The sequence below is a fragment of the Rhea americana genome, unplaced genomic scaffold (genome assembly GCF_003343005.1).
Source record: "Rhea americana isolate MKP2758 unplaced genomic scaffold, rheAme1 scaffold_29, whole genome shotgun sequence".
Taxonomy (NCBI): Eukaryota; Metazoa; Chordata; class Aves; order Rheiformes; family Rheidae; genus Rhea; species Rhea americana.
The window spans coordinates 2,467,361-2,489,874 of NW_028186412.1; the positions used below are offsets into that span (position 1 = coordinate 2,467,361).

The 22,514-nt window shown below is 37.2% G+C and overlaps 1 protein-coding gene across 2 annotated transcripts in view; it reads left to right on the forward strand.

Annotated features, from left to right (window-relative positions):
- ARHGAP42 (Rho GTPase activating protein 42) overlaps window positions 1–19,311 on the forward strand; it is a 125,071-nt gene extending 105,760 nt beyond the window's left edge. For both annotated transcript variants that reach the window (XM_085309012.1, XM_085309013.1), the window contains exons 17-23: window positions 1,520–1,679; window positions 4,914–5,058; window positions 8,235–8,615; window positions 10,626–10,782; window positions 11,744–11,806; window positions 18,625–18,704; window positions 18,935–19,311. In XM_085309012.1, coding sequence (XP_085165138.1) covers window positions 1,520–1,679; window positions 4,914–5,058; window positions 8,235–8,615; window positions 10,626–10,782; window positions 11,744–11,806; window positions 18,625–18,704; window positions 18,935–19,023 — 1,075 coding nt within the window. In that variant the 3' untranslated portion in view covers window positions 19,024–19,311. The remainder of the gene's footprint in view (window positions 1–1,519; window positions 1,680–4,913; window positions 5,059–8,234; window positions 8,616–10,625; window positions 10,783–11,743; window positions 11,807–18,624; window positions 18,705–18,934) is intronic.
- The last annotated feature ends 3,203 nt before the right edge of the window (window positions 19,312–22,514 follow it).

Sequence of the window (22,514 nt, forward strand, 5' to 3'; positions counted from 1 at the left end):
CTGACAGTATCAAAAATTACTTTTACTGGAGACATAGCAAAGAAAGATTTTGAGGAGAAAGCAATTGTACCTTAATGGATGTCTTAGAGCTAAATGAAATGCATGATTACTTTGGCCTGTATCTGTTCAGTAGCCGAGCAACAGTAGAGCTAGGTCAGATGAAATTGGTTATCAAAAAGATCCATTTACAGGCCTGGGTTTTCTTCGTTTTTGCAGGAAATTGAGCCTTTGAGATGCTTTGCAGAAAGTCCTTTCTGGTCACAATGTTATTAAATTCACTGTTCCTTTTATTAACCAACTTACCAATTTTGTCACCAAGGAAACTCAAACATAGTACAAATGCTACTTTCTGTCTTATGCTATAAGACTGTAATGTTTGTGTAAAATGTTTGTGTAAAAGATCTTAACAGTTATTGTGCAGCACAGAGCAAAATAACATTGCACATACAGATTTTTTAGGTTTTTCTAACATACCTAGAGTTTAGTAATTCAAAATTCCATTTGCATTAAAATATAGGTGAACTTCTCAAATACTTCTTAGACTTCTAAGCCAAACATAAGCTTTGTCACAGTGAAAATTAAGATAATTGGCTAAAAATACGCTTTAGCAAGTTAGTAATTCTAATGACTTGACTTCTGAAAAAATGTCACTTCAGGGCACCTGCTGAAGTAACATTTCTGAGGTGTTTGTAAGCTTAACTAAATGAAGTAAAATAGGAAATGTGTGAAGAGATAGGCATTTACTTTCCTGCGGTTTGTATCTCACAATCTTTGATGTAAATGGCATTCCTCATATTTCTTCTCTTTCCTCTCACAGTGTAAATAAGTAAGTAGACAGTTTCTAAATTCTACATTAAAAAGAAAAATCATAGAAAAGGTGGGTTAGGCAAAAACATGATGTACAAAAGGGGTTACTGCACTTGAAAGCTCGAAAAGGTCATTATAGTCATCTAATCTGATCTATACCACAGAAATAAAATAGTTTCAATGATCCCATTAACCTCATGCTTTGGTCATATTAATAGAGAGATATCATTGCAATTTAAAGGGCTTTTTGGTAATTAAGTATTTCCTTTACAGGAGGACTAAAGTGTATAGTTGTCCTCTATTACCTCCATGTATTTTGAGTCAATCGCACAAGTATTTAAGTTCCTGTGTAATCATTGGAGAGAGACAGGTGCCTACCTTAAGGCTCCTAAACTTTAAATTAACTGAATTTCTCTGTGGAGACCTTCGAAGACAGTTACTTTTCCCTATCAATTCTACTACAGGGAGCTTAGATGCTTATTCCGGAAAGCTCATTATCCATTAAGGATATTATCCATTGCAGGATTGAAGCCTTAGTGGAAATACACTGCATTGCATTTTGACCCTAGTAAATGTAAAAGTTTTAAAAAGTTTTTTTAAAGGGGAGTCATGAACCTGAGATTTGATAARTAGTTGTCTAACAGTTTTCTACCTGCTGGAATGGGAGGTGAGCATGACTATTTAACTGTGTATCATTTGTGGTCGTTTACAGGGTATCATTGCACAGTCAGCAAAATCTTATGACTGTATCCAACCTTGGTGTTATCTTTGGACCAACCCTGATGAGAGCCCAAGAAGAAACCGTGGCTGCTATGATGAATATTAAGTTTCAGAATATCGTCGTTGAAATTCTGATAGAGCATTATGAAAAGGTAGGAAGATATCTGAAAGTTTTATGATAAAGGTAAAAGTGGGATCTYGTGTTCATTACCATCATTCAATTCTTAAGAATAAGAAAATCAGCATTTATAGAAGCATATGATAGAAAGAATACTTTCTTCCTACTCAATGCTATGGATCTTATTCCCAGCAATTCTTCTGTTGGTGTGCAAGGTACAGATCCAAGGCATAATCTCCCAGRCTATGTAGGAGTTGCTCTGAATCATTCTAAAAATTGAAGTCTCCTTCTCATAGCTGAAAGTAGGATGAGAAAATACAATGTCATAAYTCTACTTCAAGCTCTTCCATCTGTCTCATGCTAACAGTGTATCAAGGTCCACTCTGGGTGAATGTATGGGTTCTCCTCTGAGTGCCCTTGTGCATCAGGTCAGAGTCTTTCTGGCCATCTGTCTTTTGGAGGTACACTAACTGCATAATGGAGATCCTGTTCTATCTAGCGTCATGAAACCCCAACTATCCTTCAGTTCCTGTTCCACAAGTGGCATCCATGTGAATCCCCAGCAGAATCCACAGATTCTGTGCATTGTGTCATTTTTCATTTGTGAAAGTTGTCAAAAAGACAAAAAAAATAGTTTTGTAGATGAGGTTTTATCCCTGGTTGCCAGTTTTAAAMTCATTTCTTCATGATTAAAAAGGTCTTGAATACTCTGGAACATACGAGCTTCTCTAAGTACCTCCTTGCTTTAAAGAAAGGCTTATCTGTGGCTGCCCAGTTTATTTTGTTTCCCCCCAAAAGACCAGTGACAAGGAAGGTATACCTCAAACTCATCTTTCTGGAACACTGAATTAGAGTGTTTTCAGGGAAGTGAGAAGGCAAGTCTCTGAAGGTGTAAACAGTTTTCAGTCAGTATCCTTGCAGGTATCAACTTCACGGTGAGCTCCTCAGCTTTTTTATTTTTATTTTTTTTTTTTAATAGAGATCAGACCACTTGATTACAGAACAGTCAAGATCTTCTTTATTTGATCACGAAAAAAATGATTTTTTGTTGATATAGATCATCTGATGACTATCAAAGCAAAAAAACTTACTTTATTTTCTTTTTATTTCATGTTACTCAGCTGAAAGGCATTTCCTAGGCAATATCAGGTTCCCCTACTCTGTTTGGTCCGTAAATACTCACAATACTGATTGATATCAGCAGTTATAGAGACTCCTCAAAATTGGTATGATACTGATAGTTTCCATGCCTGTAACTCCAAAACACATGAGTAACGTGTTTCTAAAAATGAATTTCCCCTTCTGAACATGACAAGCTCGTTCAGTATCAAGACCATGGCTGCACAAACAGAATCACCATTACTGTATTTCYCTGTCTCCAAGCATGTTTTTGCTTTGGTGTGCTACTCACCAATTCCTAATATGGTATTAATGTGCTTCAAGAGCATCTCAAAACCTCTGTTGAAGTATTTTCWACCTTCAAAGGGAGTATATTGGTTTTCTTTCACCTTTCTGAATGGCAAGGAGGTGTCTGCTTACTGKTCACTTCATGCTCTATTGACAGTGAATCCAGAAATCCTCACAGAAGTGTTACTTTGGTATAGCATGGTATTTAACTTACGACACTTGTCCCCCTTTCCTTATGATATGGAGCCTGGCCACTGTAGATTCTTTCAGGAGCCAGACTAATCTTCCCCTCTAAGGAAGGAATCTTCTCCTGTAAGGGATTCCCTCTTCTCCTTTCTGCAAGACTAATTCCACTCCCTCCACAGACTATCATAAGAGATATTCAACAGTGTTTACACACACATTATATTATATTATATTATATTATATTATAGGAGGAATAAGTGGGAAAGAACATCTAGAAGGAAAATAATTTTAAAAAATTCTTCTACATTTTTTGCTTCAGTCATCTTCCAAAGCAGTTGTTATATTTACTAGAGATAGCCGAGGTGTTTTTTATGGTCTTTTGAGACCACTACAGCAGGTGTCTTGGGATATTGCAGAAGGTGATACAGATGAAAATTACCCAATTACTTCCTACATTGTTCTTGCTGGCAGGCCTGCTGTGGTTATCAGCAAAGAGTTATTAAAACCTCATATATACCTGTATCAGATGCAAGCAGGAGCTATGCATGTGTGTATAAGAAAGCAAGTAATGAATTCCCCCTGAAGATTAGAGTTTCTCTACAGCAATGAAGTGCAGAGTTCGCCAGTGGTAGCTGTTGTACATTAAAGAAAAATTAAAAGATGCTCCAAACATAAGGATGATCCTAAAAAAAACTTGACCTGTTCGGAAAATAAAGTCTGAAATATAAATTTTATTGAAATGAGGTGTGACTGTGCATAGAAAAGCTTTCATGGGAGCATGGAGGAAAAAAAAATCAGTCTTTTTATATTTTCAGAAAAACAGCCTGTTTCTGAATGCTGCTCTTGGCTTGTATGGCAGTCCAACTTTATATTAGTTACTGTGCCTTTTCAGAGGCTTCCAGACTRGAGATCCTTTTTAGTAAGACTGCCCTGTAGTCTATATTAAAGCAGAGCTCAGGGGACTTTGAAACTCTCAGTTGTTCAGAAATAAATAGTTACTTGTCAAAAAGAGAAAGGCAACTTCCTGCACTATAGGTGAGATACGTCTGTTTGTATATTATAATCATCATTTACTGCTTTTATGAAGTCCTCAGATGCCATGTAAGCAAAGGAAATGAAGGCTGTTCAGGCCTATTTTTTTCCTTTTAGTGGTAGGAACACAGTATGCCCCAGGTGTAGTGGTCGGAACTATTGGTTAGAAAATGGAGGAAAAATATTCTATTGTTTATGAAATGCGTAGCTTAAAAATCTATATTGTGTTTAGGTTAAGAAACAGTTAAGGAAAATCCAGCTTATATCTTTCATTACTAATACATCCTGCGCAGGAGTTAGTAGTGAGCACCCACTATATGTTTGACCAATTAGACTGTTAATCACTTCATACCTGGGACTAAAAAGTGAACTGTTCAAATATTTTATTATAATTAGTATGTATTTTATGTATAATTTGTTCACTAACCCAGTGTTGTTGTTCTTGGATTGTAAAATTAGAATAAAGCCGATATTCAGTGTATTTCCCCTTTTCTGATGTGTCAGGCTCTCACAGCATTCATTTGAGATGTAGTGGTGAGCAGAGCAAACAACTTAATAATGAATGTGTAGGAGTACTTTTATTGGTTATGGCATTATTCTCCTCCCCTTCTATTTATTTATTTTATTTTTTTTTATCATGCAGATATTTCACACTGCACCAGACCCCAACATTCCTCTTCCCCAACCTCAGTCCCGTTCAGGTTCAAGAAGGACAAGAGCAATTTGTCTCTCCACAGGTCCACGTAAACCTAAAGGAAGATACACACCATGTCTAGCAGATCCCGATAGTAAGTTTGTCCTTGCTATTCACTGGTTATCTTTCCTGTCATGTCTTTTCATTTTTCTGCTTAAGATCCAGTAAGTATTGTTTTCCAATAATTATAAACACAATGGATGAGAGTTTTAGCACCTTTTTTAAATTTGTGAGTCTTAGCAGCACTATTGAATGACTGCATTCCTTGCTTTTCTCAGAAGAGGAACAATATTTTTAGGCAAGTCTTGTACTGCATAGAGTATTTAAAAAGTAGATTTTATATTCTGATCTGAGTATGGTCTGCTTTCAGACTGTGAGAAGTTTATTATATGACATTCACCTCATTTAAGGTTAGGAAACTGTAAATAGAATCTTTCTTCCCCACCTTTAATAAATGAAATTCAGTCAAGGTAAGGAGAGCAAAGCCATTACTTGGCTTTTTTCACTGGCGTGAAACTGTAGCCTTTAATTCAAAGTAAGCCACTGCCTGGGTTGCTGAAACAACTKAAACTTTTTGTTTTTGCTGGGATAGAAGCAACTCTAATATTTCTGTGACAAACAGTATATTCATCATATGGCTTGCAGTAATACAGCAGGGAGTTACATTTGCACTTGACTGCTACTGAGAAAACTTACTCCAGTGCATGTAAATGTGACTATAAAAAAGTTGCACTTTATACATTTCCTCCCAGTGGGCCATCACTATTTACTTTCTGGCCTTACCATTAGCAAAGATTAAATTATTAATAGTTTCATTACTGTTATACAACTCCAAAAGAAATTCTGTGTCTGCTAGTTCCTCAAGGAGATTTGCATGAAATTACTACAGCAAATCAATGCACATTTAAAGTGTATCTGTTCTTGAGCATCCATTGTAATTCTCAGGCCTGTGCAGTGGGGAAATGCAGCCTGTAGTACTCTTGCATAGATGCTGAGTATCGCTATCCCGTGATGCATATATCCCTAGGCATATGTTACATAATTTCTGTCCACAAAAGTTTAAATGAAAGATGGCAATAGCTGCCTATATATTAGTTGTCAATGTGAATGGTACCAGATCCGTAGAGTAAGAAGCTATGGAGGAATTGTCAGCTACAACTCACCAACCAAGAAACTGAGCGAGTTTCAGTGGTGTTTAACCTGTAGTGACTAGGTGCCAGAAAGAAGGTGTTGGGGGGGCATTTCTTTGCAAGTACTTGGCAGGCAGATGCAAGCTCACTCTTCTTCACTCAGAGCAAATTTGAGTTGACTTAMGTTTGAGTTTGCATTGTGCGGGAGGCTAAATTTGAACCAGCTCTGACCCGAGAGCTGTCCACACAAGGGTTTTGCCTATTAGCTTAAACTCAGCACTTTCTATGCAGGTTCCAGTTAGTTAAGGTCTGGATTGTGTCTTGGAGGCCTAGGCAGGAGCAGCTGTATTCTCCCTGCCAGATAGCTCTTTAAGTGTGGCCGGAGACAGACAAGAGAAAGCTGTGGTTTCTAGCAACAGCTATTTCTGAAGAGCTAGATGGTTTTTAAGAGCATCACTAATGTGAAGCAAGAGACCTTTAACTACTTTGCAAGAAATTAARGTGTATGCCATGTGAAAATGAAGTGTTCTTCTGCAAACCCGGCGGAAAAGATTTTGTGATAATCAAAGCCTATTCACAAAATTAATTTCTATAAGTGACCCTGCAACTCTGATAGGAAGTCCTTCAAGGTCTTCTCTGCTCTATAGGGGTAGGAGTGTTCTGGTTTCTTCTGATTATATTAATGGCCAACTTATGCCTGTTTGCATTTATGACAATACTGTCCTTTAATTTCAGTCAACCTTCTACCTTCCTATTTTACTCCAGAATATTATAGCAATTGCTTACACCTTGTAGACAGCTTTTGTTTCGCTAAGGTGAATGAGCCGAGTTGTTCCTGATGTCTGTCTGAAAAATGAGCTGTTCTGTCCACTTGCCATTCTGGCATTTCCAGCTTCCAGCTTCATTTATCAAAATTGTACACTRTATTCCAGATGAGTCACACCAGGATACTGTGCAGTAGCTGTGGAGTAACTGTACATAATCTGGAATATCAGAATTCTGGCCAGAAGTGTACAGAATATTTCAGATTACTGTACCAGTGGCACTTATATTTTTATACCCACTAAACAAGGCATTGATATTTGTAACCTTATCTGGAACATAATATGGTTATAATCACCTGAAGTCCAGGATATTTAATCCCTTGCAGACAAAGGCAGCTATATCACACTGGTAGCTCATAACTCATGTGACAGAAGAGAATATATTCTTCACTTCTCGTGAAATCTCTGAATTATATCTCCAAACTTTTGGGAACAAAAATCTTTTTAGAAACAAAGGTATGACCCACTGGACTTCAGTCACATTTTTATTAATCTAGTCTTCAAGATAATTCAACTCTATGTTCATGCCAGTTCTCCTCAGTTTTGATGAGTATTGTTACCTTTATATTGTCAGCAAATTTCTTTAGTGCATTCTCATTTTCTATTTCAAAATATTAATAAAAATATTAAATAAGTACAAAGGTTCTTATGTTGGAAAGTAAATTTCTCTAATATCAGTCCAATTAAAGAAATTCATCAAATGTTCAATATTGTCAAGATTGTTAAGGTTGTAAATAGAGGAATAAATTGTTGTCCTTTATTAGTGGAATTGGTATTTCCTTAAAGATATGATGAATCAGGAAAGAGGATATGTARTCTTATGGAAACTGTAGAGATCCTAGGAACTTGGTAATCAAAGTAAAACTTCTTACTACTGCCAACAATACGGTCATACACGTTGGAGCGTACATACAGCAAGTACCAAGTTTGTCTTTTCATGGAAATCCGGCAAGCTGCTCCTCACAAAGTCATTGCAGCATTCAGACTGTTTAATTTCCTAAAGCTATTTATACTGCAGACAGTTTTTCTTTCAAAATGCAAATAGTTTGGCCTGTAGCTAATTTTAAGCCCATTTTGTTCATCAGRTCTAGAGAAATGTCAGAATCCCTACTCTTTCTGATTAAACACAGAAATGTGTGTGAAACTTAGAGTAACCAAATAGCTATTTTGTCTTGAGAAGGATTGTCTATATTAACAAATTTGATGAAGTAAGGTACAAGGGACTATGAAGTGGCAGAGAGAAATACATATTTTTAACGTTGGATGTAACTATCTTTTTGTTTCTCTTTCTTTCTTCTCCCCTCACTCATCCTCAGGTGATTCCTACAGCAGTAGCCCAGACAGCACTCCCATGGGCAGCATCGAGTCCCTCTCTTCTCACTCCTCAGAACAGAACAGCACTAGCAAGTGTGCACCTTCACAGCCCAGGGAGAAATCAGGAGGGATCCCATGGATTGCTTCTCCCTCCTCTTCTAATGGCCAGAAGAGTTCGGGCCTCTGGACTACAAGTCCAGAGTCCTCATCCAAGGAGGATGCAACAAAAACAGATGTGGAGTCAGACTGCCAAAGCATAGCTTCTGTCACTGGGCCAGAGAGTGCCTCTCCATCAACAGATCTAACCAAAAAGAGTTCTTACAGTCTGTCTGGGCTGAAAAGGTCTTCAGCTTCTTCCCTCAGATCAATTCCATCAGCTGAAGGTAAATTCAAAGGTTTTTTTAGGACTGTGAAGTAACAGAAAACAAAAGGTGCATCTGAAAGCTAATGATATTCATTAATGTTATTTGTTTAATTGTTAATGTCATAGTATGTTCTTTCACTTCTGAAGCTGTTTTTGATGTGTTTTCATTACCTGTTACCTGTACAGTTCATACGGCTTAAAATACCTCAGCATTTCTCAKAATTTACAATACTTTCTGCCCTGCCATGCCTCAACCAGGCTATTGACTTGTAAGAGTGCCAACTTAAAAGAGTCAGTAGGTAGAGTTTATCACTGTGGCAAAGGAATGAATCCTCGCAATGTGATCAGTACGGATGAAAGCCATCATTAAAATTTAAAAAGCCTCTGTTTTTTGGACAACTGTATCTCTTAAATTGGCTGAAGTAGGATTTTGAAAAAAAAATAGATTGGGATTTTACAGACAATGCCTTGAGTTGAGATAGAACAGGGCAGATGGTATAAAAAGGTAAGCCCTGGCATGATGTTTATGTCTGAAACCTTGCTTATGGAATGGGTACTTCATTCTGCCTTACCCAGGAGAGAGTGTAGGTTCCCTCGAACGTGAGAAGTATGGCAGAATGCGCCTGTACGTGGACCTATATGAACAAACAACCATAAGCTGAAAGGAGAAATTTATGGCTACGACTCTCTTTTGATTATCCAATATATATTTGCAAGTCCAACTTTAGGAATCCAATTTCTGTGCCAGAGATAGGGCTCTACTCTTCCTATTTAGTCAAAAAAGGATGCTGCTTCAAAAAATACTCTCAGAGGACCTAAACTGAGCCTGCATTCTAAGTAACCTTGTAAAGAGGGTTCTTGCAAGAAAAGGAGGATTAAAAATTCAACTTCTTAATTTAGACACTTTTGCTAAATGCTTTAAGTTAATCAGCCTGAGTTCCTGTAAACTCAGCACTGAAACAGTGAGGTCCAGTGGACTGAGTGCGAAGGCTGACTTTGCCACTGAGCTGTCATTAGTATAAGTAATACAAGTACAGGTAGGGCAAATAAAAAATGCAAGGTTGTGCGCCATGTACTGGAAGTTTAATGAAGTTCTCCCCCCCRAAGTATACAATCTTTTTCCTGAAACTACCTGATATGAGCTGCTGTTAATTATTAACAGTATTAATAACACTATTAGTAATAAGAGTATTGTATTTAGGGAGCTATTTTTATTATRGCAACCTTTAAAGCATTATTAAGCATCTTTTGTTCTTGAGAATAAACAGACACAGAAGTAAACACAGTTCTTGTCTTGCAGAGTGTATAAACAAAAAAGGCATTAATCCACAGGTAGATCAGCCTAAAAGGCACATGAAACCATGCTTTCTGGCTAGGTGAGGTGTGAGTTCTGTGTTTGGAGACTGGATGGATGACTTATTTAAATGCATCAATACTGTGGCACAAGAAAATGTCTTTGTTACAAGAACTTCTTTTGGTGCAATACAGGCTGTACAGCTTTAGATTTKTTTTGTCGAGTTACAGTAACATTTGTTTTAGGCAAGCTGTAATCACTGATTTCCAAGATTTTTTGAAACTGTACAAAGCTTTTGTGATTACTGAAAAATTAATTCTTAAAAATTAACCTGGTCTGATGTCATAGCTGCTTTGAGCAGGAAGTTGGACTACATGGCTTCCTGAGGTCCCTTCCAACATGGATTTTTTTACAGTTCTGTGAAATATATTGCTTTATAAGTTTTGAGTGGTTTATTATCACCTATTAATGAATGTACTATCTAGCCAATGAAGTGCAATTTTAAGTGTCATTTTTAGCCTTCACAATTACAATGTGGTTTCTTCGTTCTTGCTGCTGGTCCTTTTCTCCTGGCTTTCTGCCTGAAAGGCTGTTTCTTCTCTCTCTTAGTAAGTACTTTATTCCACCTATTTTGCTTCTTTAAAAACAGAGAGTTTTGTTTTGCATGTTGCACGTATTATGACACAGTTTCAAATTAGCTTTAATATTCTATACAAATTTGGTTGCTTTCTTTAGGTAACAAAAGCTGCAGTGGATCTATACAGAGCTTATCTTCAGTAGAAACCAAAGATACACCAAAGGCACCACCAAATCCCGATTTGCCACCAAAAATGTGCAGGAGATTAAGATTAGATACTGCATCAAGTAATGGCTATCAAAGACCAGGATCTGTGTAAGTAACTAAGACCTTGTGGAGATTTGAGTTGTTACAGTATTGCTCTTTCTAAAGTAATCCCAAGCAGCTGGATAGATTATTGAAAAAGCATCCATGAATACTAGCTTTGAATTCTGTATTTGTGAATGTTTGTCTACAATCATTAAAATTGTAAAACTGAACAAAGAAGGCATAACYCAAAGTATAAAGAAACTTCTGCTCTTAAATTTCTTTCGGTGTTACATGTAAAACTTTTTTTTTCTAAAACGTTTTTCTTTCCTTCTTGAAAGAAATTATCATCTTTTGATGATGATCCTATGTAGCTGATGTTATAATTTAACTTAGCTGAGATTTGGTTTAACAGTGTTTCTTAGTGCTTATAGCGCAAACCTAAGAGTCAAGAGATCTTTGCTCTAATATCGACTCTGACTCTGACTTTCTTTGCCACATGGACAARTGATTTCCAGAACTACAAAGTACCAGGAAGTTCTCCAGATACTTCAGGATTCAATTCAACCTGTCCACCTTTTAAACTGGAAGGGATCATTGTAGCCGTTTCAAAGGTTTCTGTATCTTAACTTAAAGAGAAAAACCTACCTAGCTCAAAGTACCAGCACAATAGTGACAGGTTGTCTGTAAAAGCATTTCCAATATATCTATTRGTCATGCATGAATAGAAATTTAAATACAGGATGATGTGTTTTTTTCTGTGTATTACCTTCTGGTTCTGTAATTTCTGGGTTAGCTGGCTCAGCAAGGCACCTAGAACATTCAGTGGCCTAAATTAGATTATGCYTGTAAGAGTTGTGCTTAATAGGGACTTAAACTTAGCTTTTGAGTTTTGTCTATTTGTCTAGTGAATATTTAAAACAATTAAAAAACAAAAGATTCCATGCCTTAGATGGTTAAAACTGAAATGACTCTGTGTTTGATTAATGGGCTAAGTTTAAAGCAAGCCACTTCTTCACTTTATTTTCAGAGTGGCTGCAAGAGCCCAGTTGTTTGAAAGTGCTGGTTCACTTAAACAAGTTTCTTCAGGACGGTAAGTGCTTCATAGTTTAACAACWTGTAAAAACCTCTGTATTTTGCTGGCTTCCCAGATTGAAATAGAGACATCAAAGATTTGTTTGGTGTCTCTTGGACTATCTCATGTGGCATGCACATTTTTTTTGTGGTTTATTAACCTCAGTCTTTTTATAGAAAACTAAACCTAGTAGAGAATAACAGCCTACCCATCTGTTCTGTCTGCTGTGGGCACTGCAGTAARAGATGCTCAGACTGGTGGTCTGTTCAGGGATGTTACTACAAGAGTAAATTAATGTAATTTAAATTAGGATGAGGGTGCTTGACTTATTCCATATAGTTGTTTGTATGTGCATGCATTCAACAGAGCGGCAAAGGTGCTGTCAATCTGAGTCATAGTTCATGGTAATTTGCGTATATAGTTAAGCCCTGAATAATAGGATTAAATTAATCCGGTTCCTGTCCTTCCRACTGCGTAGTCTGTGCTTCAGTCTGGAGAAACTGTTGCCTTTTCTTCTTGATGATGTGTATTTTTTTTTCATTCTTAATAAGCATTACTTACATTTTTTTTACAGTTCTGTCCATTTATTAGGTGAATTTGATTCRTTCTTAAATGGCATGAAATTAGAATGTTCTGACAAGTGTTCATCTAGGAGGAGATATCCTCTACATGTTATTAACATTTACCATTAGTAGACTAAGACAGATAATCACATAGGTGTGGTAAAAAATCTCTTTCTCTTTTACTATGCCTGCATTTCAAACTCTTTGCGACAAAGCTTGCATTTTTTTCTGTTGGATACTTTATTCAGTGAAACTCTGATCTTAATGAAACTGTTGAGCAACAGAAAAATATCCGTATCATCCATATGGATATAATCCACAAATCCAAAAGTAGTAATTTAAAGTAACACAGCTGTATTAGAGGATGCTAACATGTGCTGAGATGTATGTGGTGTAGTATGGCTGTGCTCTCTGGCAGAGATGAGAAAGACAAAGCTGACTGCAAGGACCAACTGATTTTGTGCAAGGGAAGCAGTTTACAAGAATCAAGGCTGTTCTTGTTTTGTGTAGTACGTGAACTGTACGATGACCAAAAAAGAGGGTGGCAGGGGGGTGGGAGAGGAAGGGAGTGAAAAGAGCAGGGCATTAATTTAAGGAAGAAATGGCATGTTCTTAATCCAGTGACCTAAGCCAAGAGCAATGATTGCTTTACCAGTCCTGCATCATTTTACCTCTACCACTGTTCTTCTCCTATTTTGTATTGCTCCCTTTTTGTAAGCTCTCTTCTGTTGTTCCTTCAGAACCTGTCCCATCTGTATCTATATATAAAGAGCATGTAAGAAGCAAAAATCTGCCAAAGGAAAAATGTAGCAGTTTGATAATGGATATGGAGAGCAGATAACAAAGCAAGAAAGGCTGAAAGGCTTAATAGCTCCCCTACTTCAGTTCTCCTAAGAAAGCAGAAGAGCATCAATAACAAGGAGAATGGAAAATGAGAGGTCAGCAGGCAAAATGAGGAAGAAATGAGAAGTAGCTTAGCTGTTTCTATAATACTGCTCCAGCTTTTATTTACCTCTCATGTCTGCTATGAACATGAAGGCTGAATTAAGTCCTTAGGATAGTCTTTCTTGTTCTTAAGAGTATTGAAATCATGATAATTACATACAATTCACCCAGTAGAGAGGCCTTATGGATTCATAATTCTACCATCTAATGGGTATGTGCAGGGCAGAGTGTAAGAAAAATCCAAACTGTGTTTAAACTGACTGGCTTGACACCAGAAGTATTCCAGTCAAGACAGTGTTGAGCTCTGTTCACAGATAATTTACCCTATTAAAAATCTGTGTGTTTTTGAAATTAACTACTTTCCTATGCATAGGAGCATCTAAGTAGCTTCATTCCTACTTGATATATCTATTGCCTGAAACAGTATTTTGTGGTCACCTGCCCAGTACATGGATCAGAAGTACATATGCAACTTTGCAGTACAGGTCTCACATTAGCCTATGCATTACAGCAGATAATATGTTATTGGATGCTCTACCTCCACAGTGACTGGGACATACTTGATTCCTTCCTCCAAACAGCCTTTTCACCTCTTCTTTATGATTTTGTATAATGTGGCATCTCTGCTGTGAAAGCTCCCTTTTTTTTACTTGTTTCTGGGTGTGCTGGGCCAATTATTTGCCCTGAATGTTTTCTTGCTTTGTATACATGAGTGTGGGTCCACCTAGTGACAACTATTTGAATAGATTTATTTTATTCAAAAAGAGACAGAATGAGAGGTCACAGTACACATTGTAGGACTGGAGAGGTAAGAGCAAAATGTTATTACCCCTCAAGTCTCTGCTGTCTTTTTCCAACCCCAGAGTTATTCTGACTTCCCATCCTTCCTTTTCCTTCCCTCCTAACTTCCAAGTTTATCGATCATCCATCTCCTGATCTGTAGCGTAAACTCCCTGTATCTGTTGGGACTAATCCCTACTACTAAGCAGCTATGCACTTGAAAGAAGTGAAGGATTTTTATTACTACTTTCATTAAGTATTGCAGTTAACTAGCAGTCTCAGTAAGGGCTGAGGTCTCTATTGCGGCTGCTGTACAAAAATGCAGCAATACATAATCCTGACTCTACTCTTCTTGGCTTTTGATTTAGAGGTACACAGGTTGAGTCTCAAAAAGTGAGAAAATGCATTTAAGAGGAAAGCTTTTATTAGAAGAGAATACCTAGAAAAAGTGGAAGGAAGCGTTGGTGACAGCAGTTGGCTCTGTCTTGGCAGCAGGCTCTCTAGATGCAGGGTTGGGACTTCAGTGGAAGCAGGCTAACAGAATTAAGTTCTCCAGACCTGTGCTCCTCTTACAACCATATAATTAAATATSCCTTTCTAGTTATCCTTCAACTTTTATTTTGAGTATTATGTTTCACATTTACTTAAACAGCTAGAACACCCTTCCCAGTCCAGACCAGAGCTTTCTACTCAGTCAGATTCTAATGGAAATCTGCCCTTTTCAGGAGTCTATAAATCTTTCTTCTTCCAGTAAGATGATAATAATTGATGAGTCGTCTGATAGACGTTCACATGTTTTTCCTCATTCATTCCTCTTCTTGTTTCTGTCATTGTCTTGCTAGACTGAAAGCTCGTTAGGGCAAGGACATAATTTTGAAGCCTATTTGTAACTTCTAAAATGGTGTGCTAAAAGTGCCTCAGGTGTTGCTGACAGCGTGTAGTTAAGCAAAATAATTTACCATCTGTTGAATATTGACTCTTTGACTGCTAATCTATCACACATGAAATAGAAAATATGCCATAAAAGAGAGAAGAAAAATACATTTTTCCCTCTGGAGCCTATACGGTAAAGTTACAGAAGGGATGGACTCAGGTAAAGTGGATACCATTTTCTGAAGTTTTTTTTTTTTTCCTTAATAAACACATGAATCACTCTCTTCTCTCAGAATATTAACATTATCTTAAGAGAACCATAATTAGGTGATGGTGATGTTATCACATGTTTTTTTAACAGATTGTTTTGCTTGCATTAACACCATAAGGGCCAATGTCCAGTTTCATAATTGCACACAATAAAATTATCTAAAAAACTGCAGGCCCTTTTCACTGCTAATGCTTCTAGCTGGATGATGTTAAAATGAGTAATAACTAATAGGAGAACCTAGTTAATCAAAATGGGTAAAGAGGAAATAACCAAGGGATTGCTCCAAAATTATGGGTAAATATTCTTAGATTTGTTTTTTTCGTTATACTCTCACACCATTTGTAGATAATATTAGGAATTAATTACTGTCTGTGTCAGAAGCAGGTAGTAGGAAGATGATCTGAAAAATCCTGTAATTCATGAACTGTTGCAAAGCTGACTTTTTTGTACCTTATGTTTGTGTATCTGTGTAAACAGCAAATGCTGGGAAGCTCTTTCCTTGCAGAACTGAGCAAGTCTATGTTTTTTATATTCTTTTTACTTCTAAGACAAACATACTCGGACTAGGTAAAGTTGGAAGCTGAAAAGCTAAGAGACTACGTGTTGTTTTGCCACATAGGAAATGGATGCTTTTCAGAGACCGAGCTTCGGGTCTGTATAACCAGAACATCTGTAGAAAACTGTCATATTGACTTAGGGGAAAAGTGACCTTCAGGTTAAAGGATTCAACTATAGCTCTGATTTATACTTTCTGTGGGACCTTTGGTAAAGTCCGCTAATTTCCCTCTGTGCCAATTCTGTATATGTCCTGTAGAGTGATGAAACTTCTTCATGTTTTTTTTATCTGTCTTGTTGACTATAAATGGTAAGTTCTTCAAAACAATAATTGTATTTTACAGTCAGTAAATAGTCCTGAGTCTTTGTAACATAAAGGTCTCTAGTCAGAACGAGTACCTGTAAGTCTCATTGGAGGAATACAAATGATAGTATCCCTAGAAGAGCACTGTTTGTTTTTTTGTGTACTGAGGCTTATGGTTTCATTTCTCCTCTAGAAATGAGAGCCTGTTAATAAAGGTGAGAGTTGTGCAGTGACAAAGACTAAGAAAAAAAGAATCCTCTAAGCTATATCTACCCTACTAAATAAAAGAGGCCCAAGAACTAGTTCYTGACATGGAGGTGAGGTAGAATGACATGCTTGTGTCCACAGAACTTAGAACTGCCCTCCGAGCAAACAGTGTCCAATAACATAGCCCCATATGATGGCCTTGAGGTCCCAAGACATGACTGCTGTTTTGCCTGCCCTTTTTCATTGCATGGTGTCTAAAATAATACTAAAGCTGTGTTTTAGCCCACCAGAGTGTTTTTTTTTTTATGGCAAGAAATATTTGTATATCCTGGAGTCTTCCAGGCCAGGGGGCATGTGTCAGGGTACAAGTCTGCTGGAATAGTGCTGGTGGACAGACCGTATCAGATGGAGGAGGCCAAATAAAAAGGCATCTTTTCTGAATTGTGGTGAACTGTTCCCTGGTTTGTGCTAAGAAGTTATCTTGAAAAAAAATGCTAAGACAGAGAAGTCCAAATGAGCCATGAAGCAAGCTAACATTTAAGCAAAGTGGGCAGTCAGGATACCTGTGCTCACAGTCGTTTAGTTAGCAGTGCATACGTATTCAAAATAACGGTGCTAGGAGTTAGAAATGAGTGATTACCAGAGAGTCCTGAAAATAAGATTCCCTTGGTCATTCAGGTCATGACGCAAAATTCCTGACTTCTGGAAATCTAGGTCTGAGAGTCTAGCCTTTGATGGGTCAGTTACTCACTTTGGATTAAGGCAAAACGCACCATTTAGTCTAGTAATAAATCAGCTTCAGAGAAATGTAAGAGAGCCTTCAGAGAAGGCTCATACACGCAAACTTGAGAATGTATCTGTCCATTCTCGTATCCTTTTAGAGATTCAAATGAAGCATAATGTGCTAGTATTGATTGGCTTCAGGGTATAGGGCTAGGCTAGAAGTATGCTCTCTACTCTGTTTAGGAAATTTGTCCCTGCTTAATTCTAGAGAGGTGTGGAACTGCAGAAATGAAGAGTCATGGCCCCATCACCAATATACAAAATAAAATAGACTTCTCCTTATACTAGTGTTGCACTGTAAATCTAACCTGTGACTCTGTTATCTCAGTATGTTGGGAGGAAAGAAAAAATAGATTACATACTTGCATATCCCACTCACAAAAAGTATGTCAAAAATTTAAAACTTCACCACAGATAGCATGCTGGGTCATTGAGATAAATGCTGGCTGGAAGGAAAGTTGTATCAGTAACCCTCCATCACATCATATGAAGGTCAAATGATCAACAAGTTAATCTTCACTTGGCGAGGGTTCCACTGTGAGTTTCCAACAAGTTTAAACAAACTCAAAAAAACTGATGCCAGACAAGTTAAGTGATTGACAAAGGATCCTATAAAAACTGTTCTGAGTGTGTAAATTAAAGTCAAAGTATCGTTCAAGGTAAAGCACAAGAATCTAATGAGAATTTCTGGTTTCCATCTTTATGCTCAGCCCTGGGGACCATTTTCTGTTTTGTAGTGCTAGAAACCGTATCAGAGGTCATCTAGTCTGTCCTGCTCTGGAATAGGATCATTATATACCTAAACCATTCTTTTACAGCTGTTTGTCTAGTGTGGGGTTTTTTGTTTACTCATTTGCTTTCTAAGAATCTTTAGCAATGGGAACTCTCCAATTCTAGCCAATTCCAGTGTTTCTCTAGTCTAACCACTAGATGTTTAGCTGCAGATTAAGACACACAAACTCGCTGTCTGCACATAGGTGTCATTATGTCGGGTTTTATTAAAGGTGCTATTCTATTTAAGGTGTCATTACAGGCAGTGGTATCTGCCTGTCATTGCATCCTCAGGTAGGGGTCCTGCGTAGCAGAACCTGCAGAGGTTTTGGAGGCTTGGAGAGTCTGTTGYGCTAGACACATACTAGCTCACTAAATTCAGGTGACAGAAGCTGAAACCCACCCCATTCAACTAATCTCTTTTGAACTCTCTTCACCCAGACCCTCACTTGTTCCAAGCACTGTGCCCAATTTAGTACTTGTTTGAATTTGGCAATACCAACTAGGATGAAAGAATCCTTTTACAGCTGCAAATGATATTTCTGTTTAAACTTTTAAGTAGGRTGTTGATCTCTTTTCTGCAATAACATACTTGTTAAATCCAGAATGCTTGGTGTTATCACCTGCTACTATTCTGCTCCTCTGAACTACTATGCAACTAGGTTTTGTAATGTGTTTTTGTACAACTGATTATTCCTATACTTCTCAGGTTTTAAATTAGTTTCTTTATGCTTTTTTTCCCTGGTTATCTTATTTGTTGCAAACTCATATTTTCATCTTTCAGGCAAGCAAAAGCCATGTATTCCTGTAAGGCTGAGCACAGTCATGAGCTGTCTTTCCCACAGGGGGCAATATTTTCCAATGGTAAGATATGTTTTGCATTCTCTGTTTACATAAAAAATAGACTGACTTGTATCTACAAGGCAAAAGAGWTATAATTCCACTTTCAACTCTCAGTTTTGCCCTGATTTTTCGATTGATCTTGGATAACTATTATCTAAATAAATATATGAAACAGACATAGGTTCTTTTAACTTTGTCATTTCATTATAAAAATACTTTGGTTTTTTTTTGTTTGTTTGTTTGTTTTCCAGTGTATCCATCGGTGGAACCAGGCTGGTTAAAAGCAACTTATGAAGGGAAAACAGGACTAGTCCCTGAGAATTATGTTGTCTTCCTCTAGTAACTTATAGTGGACAGTAATATCTTCATGGTATCCATGGTAACAAATAATAAGCACTGTGATTTTTATCTGACACAGATATGGGATCAGCGTGTTAGCTGAGAGTGGTAGATTTCCTTCAGATACTGCAGCCGCTCCCTATCGCCAGAACAGAATGTGATAAAACAGTTAACTGTTACTGTACTGAAGACAGTACTCTGTTTAAATAACTCCTATTGTTTGCAAAAGGTTGTTCTGTTCTTCTTTCATGAGTAAGGAACACTAGATCAATAAAATCAAAAAATGTTACCATTTAGCTGCAGACCTTCAGGTCCTAGGGTGTTGCTCACGGAAGTGTGAAATTTAGAGGCAATGCACTCTATGATGTTTCTTGCAATATATACCTTGGTATGTTTGTTTGTTTGTTTTTTATTTTTTTTTTTTTTTTTTTTGATTTTTTGTAATGTAAATAATGTTTCTATTGTGATCTGAATTCTCTCTTGGAAAACTTAATTCTGAGATCTGTCCTAATCATTTCAAATAAGAAATGAGTTTTCCATAAATCAGAAGTTTGAACTTTTGTTAGTGAGATCACAATATGTTACAGAATTTATGTAACTGATAACAAAATCAGATTTTACACTGACTGAGCAGTAAGTGCTCATCCCAAATGTGATTTCTTTAATGAATGTTTCATTCATGTACTTCTTGGATTTATTTTTTCCTTTCTATAGGATTTTAAATAATAATAATAATAACTTAATATTTCTATGTTACCAGTCATCCTGAAGATGTTCTCAGTGTATCTCAGAACAACAGCTGTAGAAAACAACGAGGTACTGAATCTGAATGATTAATAGTTACATGAAGTGAGCAAGGAGAAACAATGCAGTATGTTTTGAAACCCATGATAAACTGTAACTGCATCCCTTTCAAGTTTTTCCATTGCGAATAAGACAAATGGCCTACAAAATACTTGATTTTGTAAGCTATGAATGATGAAAGCTCCATCTARCAATGAAAATACTTAGCATTATTTTTCCTGATTTCCACTGAACTATTTGGCAAAGATTTCTCCCCTCCCACAGGAAAAAAAACCTTATTTGGTAAAGGTTTTATAAAGATCCATTGATTATTCCTGGTAGGACAAAAAAAAAATAACTTACCCCCCAAAATTACTATAAAAAGGCTGAAAGCACATCAACATTTTTTTATTACAGAATAAAGTCTATAAAAAGGGAACAAAGAATGCAAGTTAGACAATATAGCCAAAAAATAATTGAGATAAATACTCTGCTAATAGAAATACCTGAAATACCTGAAAGTTCAGTCCTGAAGCTCTTCTTGATAAAACCTTCAATTACATCTGAACGTTTCCAGTCAATAAAATTACCAACTTAGCAGAATCTGTTCTTGGAGTGCCAGCTGAATGCTTCATGAGTTAAAACCMTGCTCTAGAGTCAATGGTATTAGATATTTGTTCAGGATAAAACAAAGGCATAAGCAGGTTTCTAAATCTGAGCCCCTTTCTTCMTTTGAAAAGGAAAAGTGCAGTCCTTGCTTGGTTAGTTACCATGCCCCATTGAAAGACAAGATATTTAAGCACAAGTTAGTGTTAGAGGAAGATTTCACTGTTCCATAGACCTAACTAATCTTAATTCTTTTTTCAATAATGGTAATAAATATGTAAGACCTCTCTTGATTTCTGAGATGTATTCTGCCTCCAGAAAATTTAAGGAAGAACTTCTTTTAGGGCTAGAAACATCATTAATCTACTGATCTCTGCTTTTTTTTCCATAGCCTTTTTCTTGTTTAAATTAGGTGATAGATTTATTACTAGTATACAGAAGCGTATCAGCACCTCCTTTACATGCATACAGTCCATCACTTAAGCTGAGCCACTCTGTTTTGGAATTCARTCTGATGGCAAAAGCCTGCAAGGTCCTTCTGTTCAATAGGTAAAGCACCAAGCAGTGCTCAGGAAAGAGGGGAGAGCAGGAGAGCAGCACCCTGAGATGAGCTTGCTTTTCACAGAGGAAGTCTTTGGTATTAGTTGGGCTACTCTGGACAGGGGTGGATTGCAGGCAGTTGACAAGARACCCCTTGAATTAGTGACTGACTCATCTAAGTTATTTCTTCAGTCTAAACGGAGGTTCATTAGGTCCCAAATCAGATTTCCCTTCCTGATAAGACAAGACTGTGTTCAGTACCTAGTGATGAAGAAAGATTGTTATGGTCTTCATCATGGGTAGTGGGGAGGCAGAACCATGTGTGATGCCCATAATTTTCCCAGAGCAGGAGAGACAGGAAGTGAAGGTTTAGCTCAGCTGGTCAGAGCATGGTGCTGCTAATGCCAAGGTCATGGGTTCAGTCCCCATATGGGGCTACSCTGAGGGTTGGACTAGATGACCTCCAGAGGTCCCTTCCAACCTTACCACTCTATGAAATCGAGCCTTCCTTATTTTTAAGGCACACCAATACTTTTGTATAATGTATGCCTGAAAATTCCATTGTCATGAGAAGATCAACGTGATTTGTGTTGTGTATTGGATTGCACAATCAAAAAATTGCAGAGTATCGAAGGGCTTTCCTCTGCTGACCTGCCCAGGAGAAGGRCTTTGCAGGTGAACACGAGTGTGAAGGAGGCAGAGGACAGAGCTATGATCAGAGCCTAGAAGCCTGGCAACACCATCTCACCCACGCAGAGAAATGCAATGTTCTCAGGAAAAACTTTTCCTATCTATTGCACCAGGCTCARTGGCAAACTGACCTTTACTGTATTTCTCTTTCATGACCTTCTGTGCCTTTTAGGAGGAATTTAATTGTTATGAAATTTCTGAGGAAGAGTGAAATAGAAAATGCTTGCTTTTATTTGATCTTCTTTAGCGTGATTTCCCCCCCAYTTTTTTTAAAGGTGATTTAGATGATCTGACAATAGGTATTTATTTCTGGGTATTCTCCAATGTTATGTTTTGAAACCAGCTGATTCAATTGCAAGCTAGAAGACTCAAAGATAGTAAACTTAYACAAATTTTACAAAATTTTAGAGTTCAATTACAGATTGAGTAGGTAGAGTCTGTAAGTGCTGAGGGAAAAGTTGCAGAAAGCCTTGAAGGAATCCTTGTGGAAGARAGGTATTATGTCTGTTCCCATACATTCATATCCTGATAAACATCAGAAAATTCAACTGTGCAAGACCACTTCATAAGAAACTAGCTTTCATTTGTTCTATTGCTCACAAAACAAATCTATCTTTTCCTCTTTAGKACTGTTAACTATTCAGGCCCTTCTTCTGAACCAGCCATGTTGATCATACATTTAAAGTTTAACTTAGCTGTAAAATGACTTTTCCATCTGAAAATATTATGCCCATTCTTAATTGCAGTTAACCTCTCACTCTTAATGGAGTRTTAGGAGGGTATTTTTGGTTTTTTGCCGCTGTTATTCTATGTTCCTCTTCTCTGATACATAACAAGCACTTTCTGTGTAATTTCACTACTGGGTTGTGAATG